The following is a 7,500-nucleotide window of genomic DNA, read 5'->3' on the forward strand; positions in this document are numbered from 1 at the left end:
CCAAAAACCGGGTACTTCTGCCAATACTTCTAGGAACTATGAAAAGGTTCCTCCGGTGGGAAAGCCATTAATACAGGAATCTTTCATAGTAGGAACTTTTTATTTTAAAAGAGCTGTGTAAACACACAGATTATAGCCTATATATTTACTCCAGAAACTAACTCTACGAACATGTAAAACAGTGATAGATGAGTCTCTTAACCTTTACGCTGAGGAGAAAATCCAACGCGACTTTGAGGAGACCAAGAGAAACATGATTACCGTATTTCTGCTTGGCAACACTGGACATCAACCACACGGCAAACGCTAATAGCTTTTTATTACTGTCTACTTTCTGTGTATAACAGTTCTATCTAATAACGTATCAGACAGGACTGTTGGACATATTGTAAACTAATGAACAGCTAGCACTGTGAGCTCAGGCTCTGGCGTTCTCAGCGCCGTCAAAATAAAATTTACAACAACAAGCGCGGCTTACTTCAGAGTTCCTATAGCGGTGCGAACGCAACCAGGACATTGTTCCTAAGGGAACCATTAATACCACGGACCGTTGGCTGAACGTTTGATGCATATGGCACACCTTTCTGGAAACACTTCAGTAGTTTCAAAGTCGCGATCTGGGGTGTGTTTCCCGAAAGCATCGTTAGCCAACTATGGTCGCAATTTGGTCGCAATTCCCATTGAACTCTATTGGTAACGACGGAACTTGCGACCATGGTTGGCTAACGATGCTTTCGGGAAACGCACCCCAGATTGGTTGAATTCTGCAGGATGTCCAGGAGACGTGTGTGTGTGTGTCGCGTTCTTTATCCGTCCGCCTGGAAACAAATGCGGTGACGCCAAAACCCCTCGTGGAAGAAGAACGCTGCTGTGTTTACAACTGTGACAACGAGCGCTTACCAGGATCAACTAAACGCTGGATTTTCAAAAATATGTGAAGTTCGCGGCTCCATTGTAGCAGTAAACTTGCACAACGTTCTTGATTGAATAATTGATCAGATGCACGCCAGTCTGTTATATTAGGGACATAGACATTATATAGTCACGCCCATAAACATGACGCAGAACAAAACGAACAGGGATTGGTTGCGTTACATGTCATTCAAACATCCTTGGCCAAGAAAAGCTGCGAGAGAGTCCAGACCATAGGTCGGCAACCCGCCGCTCTTAAGCGCCACCCTAGTGGCTCCCTGGAGCTTTTTCAAAAATTTGAAAATGGAAAAAATATTTTTTGTTTTAATATAATTTCTGTAGGATGAAAAACATGACAAACATTCTTAAAGTTTTTCAACGTGGTAAAAATGTGTATAATAAATATTTAATTTCAACATTTCTGTCAACGAAGAATTTACGTCATAGACTGTGACACACGTGTCTGTCAGATCGGCGTGATGCCAGACCGGTGGCTGACAAATTAACCGGCGGTTGTGTCATGGGCCATGGATCCCAAGGGGAAAAAGAGAAAGATAGCTGAGCACTCCCAACGCACTCTAGTGCGGCGCGGGACTAGATTTGATGGCCGAATGCGAGCGCGGGCGCGTGCGGTAATGCACTCACTCTACTAAAACAAAATAGAAACGATTTACAGGCCAGAATTTCTATTCATAACGTGTTTGCAGCGTTGAGCGATATAGCCAATCACAGACATATGTGTTGATTTCTTGAACGCAATGGCCAATCAGAAGCATTTAAGATAGACTCCCCTCACCGCTCAAAACTGACTTTTTTGTTCAGTGCTGAATTCTGAATGCTGGCAAATCCTCCAATTATAACAAACAACGTGTGGATATTATGAAAGATTCATTGTGCAGTCAGTTTCATTGATAATAACAGAGATGTGTGAGATCGTGATGAACTGTCAGCTTTTTAGGAATTATTAAGAGAGCGCACTTTGCGCGCATTCAGTCCATGCACGCATAGTAAACTGCTTGCTTTTATGTTAAATTAACAGTGGTTTGTGTTTTAATGCTTTAATAACAAATAATTTATCAGGAGGATGTATGGTGGCGACACGTAGGCTAACTTGAAAGTATTTGGAGGTACAGAAAAAAGTCTATTTGCGGGCGGGAGAAAACATAAATGTTGCGGGCGGGAGAAAGAAAGTTGAGAACGTCAGTTATAACGACCCACGCATTAAAAAATGGTCGGGTTAAAATCGGGCTCGGGCTCATTATTACGTTTAATGTGTCGGGCCGGGCTTGATTTTTTGGGCCCGATCTAAGCTCTAATTTGTAGCCTACTTATCATTTTGATACTAGAGGGCTAATATAACACTTACAGCATGTGTTGCCTTCATTATATGGCTTATATAAAGCTTTTAATTTTTTGCGCCTCCAGAGAATTTTTTTCTTTTTTTTTTTGGTCCAATATGGCTCTTTCAACATTTTGGGTTGCCGACCCCTGGTCCAGACCGTCAGTCTAAAGGTCTGGCTACGCGAGACTACCAACCTGGTGGCTGGTTCCTAGAACTACCCGGTGCGAAAGCCCCTAATGTTTTGAGTTTCTGATGCAGTGTGCATGTATCAGTGCGTTACCTGCGAGGGATGGAGGTAAGGTTCAGGTGATGCCAGGTTGGTTTGCATGGACAGACTCTTTTCTAGAAGCGCCTGAGGAAATGCCAGTCTGTCCAGAGTGGCCCGTTTCCAGTGGCTTTCCTGCTGTGCCAGCGCCTCGTCTTCGCTGAAAGCACGAACCACCGGGCCAGGCAGCGGCAGGGGCGTCGCCCCGTCACTTTCATACCCGTCTTTCCCTCCCTGATCCGAGGACACGCCCCCTCGCTGATGTAACATCTGCTGAGCCTCCCATGCCAACCGGGCCTGAGTGATCATCGCCCCGAGACCCAATCCCATGCCGTCCCCCTCTCCTCCCGGCAAAGACGGCTTCCGGTTCTTACGTTTTCTGTTGCCACCATTGAGATCGTGACTGTGCTGTAGCGTAAAAGAGCCACCGTAAGAAAATCCCGCCGATAGACTATTTGAACTGGTCCCGTAGCTCATCAAACGTTCAGTCGTGCGAAATCGAGGGGAGGAGCCAGATTGCTCAACATAAACTAGTTGTTTTACATATTCCCGCCCAGCGGCGCTATACTCCCGTCCACTAGAGTTATAATCCCGCCCACCTGAGCTATAATCCCGCCCACCTGAGCTATAATCCCGCCCACTTGCGCTGTAGTCCCGCCCACTTGAGCTGTAGTCCCGCCCACTTGAGCTATAGTCCCGATCGCCTTGGTTAGGCGTCTTCTCGGGCGTTGCGCTGCGCTGTCTCGTCAACACAAGTTGACCGTAAGGAGATGGGCTTTGTTTGGGCGAGTGATAAAGACCTGGTTTTCGTGCCGGAGATCTGTCGGAACCAAAAAAGGCGGGGTCGCAGTGCATGTCAGTGGGCGGTTCCTCATAAATAGGCGGGGACTGGTAATCCGAGGGCGGTTCCTCGTATAAAGGAGGCTCGTACGCATAGCGAGGGGATGATGGCTGGGAATCGCCCGAGCATCGGCGTTGAGTGCCGCTTAACTCCGCCCTCTTCAGGAATGGAGACTGTGATGTGGGCCGGTCCTGCAGGGAAAGGGGCGGGGCTTCGGGGTCCGATGGGGCGGTGCTGGACGAGAGTCTGGATCGCGGGGAAGAACTTGAGTATCCGTTTCCCTGCGTCAGAAAACTGGGTTCCCGATCCGACACCTTGATGAGCATCCTCTCTCTGGTGCCAGTGCCCCATCGAAATCTGAACGAGAGAAAACAAGACTGTTTTTAATATCGATTACAGTGGTTATCATGAAAAGTAAAGTAAAAAAAAAAAAATAATTTTGAATGAAATACATTTTAGCTATTTATCTATATCTAAATTCTATCTATTTATTTTTATATATTTTATTTTATCCTTTTAATTGTTATATTTTTATTTTACTTTACTTTCATGATATATTCCCTTTAACAAACAGTTATTTATTTATTATTATTGTTATTAAAGGGAAAAGAAAAATAAGACTATTTTATAATAAATCAGATTTTCTTTACTATTTATATTTATTATTTTAATAAAATAAATGTTCTTCTTATTTTATTTTACTTTTGGGACCCTTTATTAAAAATTAAATCAAATCTTATTTACTATTAAACAGAAAAGAGAAAATAAGACTAATAATGAATAAGAATTTCTTTACTATTTATCAACACTGTAAAAAAATTCTAACCTCCCCAACTCAAAATTTTCTAGTGACTGGTCACATATAAATTTGTTACATTTTAAAATTGATCAAATTAAATTAGCAGAATTTCACTTGGGCCAATTGAAAAGTTTAGATGTGACCACTAGAACATTTTAAGTTGGGAAGGTTAGAATTTTTTTTACAGTGAAAGGGGTCATATACATGTAAAATAAAATAAAATATGAACATTTATTTTGAATAAAATAAGCTTTTTCTGCTCTGTAGACATTCTCCTAAACGTCAGACATCAAAACTCACTTTCCAGTCCAAAAAAGTCAGTTTATTGAACCTAAGATGTTTCGTTTATTTTATTTATTAAGCATTTTTACACAACTGACCATTTATCAAAGTGCTGTACAATATCTAAAACACATAAACACAACCATAAAAACACAGCACTAAAACCAGACTTAAAATAACAGCGAAATAAACCTCTCAGTTTTGATACACGAACAACTTCTATACCCCATATTAGAGATGTCTTGCTCTGAAATGATCACAAACTGTTTTACTTCTCAAATGCGATGAATTTTCCAAGTGAAACGGGTTATTCAATGAGAGAAAATGGGAAATATTCCATGAGCAAGCGACTGGTTGATACATCTCTATTTAACAAGAGGGATTGATGATATCAGCTGAAAGAAAGTTGTTTCAGTATTTTAATGAGAATGTTAGGTTTGTTCAAATTACTAACACTAACTATAATAACAGTGATGTTTGACTTTAGATCAGGCACCGCTAAAAATCTCAGTCCTTCAAAGGCCATTTTTAAAGATCTAAATCTAAGAGGTCTGTGAGTTTAAAGCGCACAGAAAAGGCCTCTGAGCGCTAAAGAAAAAAAGTGTGTAAAATCAATTCAGCACTTGGCCACCACGGGCCGATGAAGGCTCCCCATGACCAGACTGGATTACACAGCCAAATGTGTGTGTGTGTGTGTGTGTGTGTGTGTCCTTTAGCAGCCGGATTAAAACTCCGAACACAAGAAACTTATCTCTCACTCAGTCTCTCTCCCAAGCAAGAGACCCACTACAAAGTGAGCAGTGTTTTCCTTTGGATATTAATTATTCATGGACATCCGACCTTCAAATCAATTTACACATTCTATGGCTCTCTCTTCTTTCATTCCCTCGGCCTCCTCCTTCTCTGTCATCCAAAATCATTTCACGACCATCCCTTTCCCGTCCCCGCGCGCTCCTCATGGGATGAAACTATTTAAGTGTGACACTGTTTGAATAATAAATCTTAAAAACAGCTTGAAGCATAATAGCTGTGTCTTTCAATATTACCTTTTAATCCATTCTTTTTTTTTTTTTTTCATGTGCATGCAAATTCATAAACATCTCTCACTATGAAGCATCAAGCCATCCGGCATTAAGCGTGCAAATGCTGAGTGCAACGCCGACCGCCCACTTCTCTTGGTTTCCGGAAAGAAATCAGCAGTTAAATGAAAAATCACACTGTGTTTGTGGCTTTTACAGAAGCATATTTCATTGTGTAAGACTCTCAGAGCTCATGATGCATCTGGTCTGAAAGGTTTACCGGTCAAAAGCTTCGGTGAGCATAAGAGACTTCTTTTGGAAACATTTAAAAATCGTAATTTTTGACCAGTAGTGTATTGCTTTCTCTATTAAGTGGGAGTTTCTTTTCAGACTGTTGTGCTCTACCCGACATAAAGAAAATCAACGTACTGTATAGTAGGGATGCACGATATATCGGCCACCATATCGGCATTGGCCGATATATGTTCATTTTTAATGTTATCATTATCGGCCTGATAAGAAATTAGGCCGATATATTACAGCCGATAAATAATGGATAATTTTCTTCAGCTGAGACGCTTCAGATGTGCACCGTTAAACATGATGGTTTTGAATATACATTTACATTACATTTAATCATTTAGCAGACGCTTTTATCCAAATGAGGAGAACAGTAGAAGCAATCAGAACAACAAGAGGGCAACAGTATAAGTGCTGTAACAAGTCTCAGTAGTCTAGCACAGTACACATACAGTGGCAAGTAGGGCTGGACGAGGACGATATATTGTTTAAGCATCGATATCGCGATGTGTGCATCCGTGAGTCACATCGCAGGATGTGCGAGGTCAAGTATGGGATTTGTACTTGATCCATACGCACCAGGCGCCAAGTTTCGAAATGCATGTGATTCTCGGATTATTTGCAAACTTTAACCATCATCACAGAGTGAAAGTTTATCACTTGCATGTGTTTTAGGACCTGTCAGTTTAAACATTCAAGCCATTTTAAACCATTCTAATATCCTTGTAAACACGGTCGCGAGTGGCTTACTTGAACGTAAACAACTGAGAAAGAAAACGGATGCGTATCATTATATTGGATCTGTGCATTCGCTTTTAAAGTGACAGCAGCCTTATAAACCTGCAGCTGTCTGTCATTAGTGTTAATCAAACAACAAGAGACAGAGAAAATCACTTTTGTAGCTTTAAAAAAGATTATTATGTTTAACTTGTACAGTGTAAATTTACATTTGATTATTTCATTTCTGTACCTTACTGTTAGACCTACCTGAAAAACATTTCATTTGTATCTTTGTTCTATTGTATTTACCTAAGATTGTAATTTGTTTATTATTTTCTATGCGGATGCACTACCCTACAAACTCCCCCCAATTATTCTAGAATTATTAATTATTTCCAAATAGAGCTATTCAAGTCATCTGATGAAAATGTTTTCATATCGCAATATATATCGCGAAAAAACAAAATATCGCAATGTCAGTGTTTTCCAGTATCGTGCAGCCCTAGTAGCAAGTTTTTTTTTTTCTAAATAGAATAGTACAGAATAGAAAATAAAAAGTAAGTGCTAGTATTAATTGGTCAGGTGCTGATGAAAAAGATGTGTCTTTAGATATTTTTTGAATTGCTTGAAATATGATTGGAACCACTTCAAAAAGGAAAATACAGTTAATACAACATGTGCATCGCAAGTCTGTCATATAGACTACATAAAATTATAATGAGAACATCATTATAATTGTGTGTTTGGGACATGGCCTTTAATGGTGAGACTTTTGTTTTTGTAATCTGGCTCTAAAAAATATAACAACTTTGGATTTAGATCTGCAAATATATCGGTTATCGGCTTTTAAATATAAAGAATTATCGGTTATCGGTATCGACCAAATGTTCATATTGGTGGATCTCTACTGTACAGAGAATACATACTATATACTGCAAAAACAGCATGCATTGTATTGTGCACATATAGAGACAGGAAGCTATTAATTTGTGGTCCAGTCAAGCTATCAAAACCACTTAC

General features: G+C 40.4%; 1 protein-coding gene across 2 annotated transcripts in view; it reads right to left on the bottom strand.

The window, feature by feature from the left end:
- Positions 1-7,500, bottom strand: part of arhgap39 (Rho GTPase activating protein 39) — a 95,268-nt gene that overhangs the window by 51,115 nt on the left and 36,653 nt on the right. For both annotated transcript variants that reach the window (XM_056266429.1, XM_056266428.1), the window contains exon 3: positions 2,535-3,717. In XM_056266429.1, the coding sequence (XP_056122404.1) occupies positions 2,535-3,717 (1,183 nt within the window). The remainder of the gene's footprint in view (positions 1-2,534; positions 3,718-7,500) is intronic.

This window comes from Rhinichthys klamathensis, unplaced genomic scaffold (genome assembly GCF_029890125.1).
Source record: "Rhinichthys klamathensis goyatoka isolate OS25496 unplaced genomic scaffold, OSU_Roscu_1.1 h1tg000248l_1, whole genome shotgun sequence".
Taxonomy (NCBI): domain Eukaryota; kingdom Metazoa; phylum Chordata; class Actinopteri; order Cypriniformes; family Leuciscidae; genus Rhinichthys; species Rhinichthys klamathensis.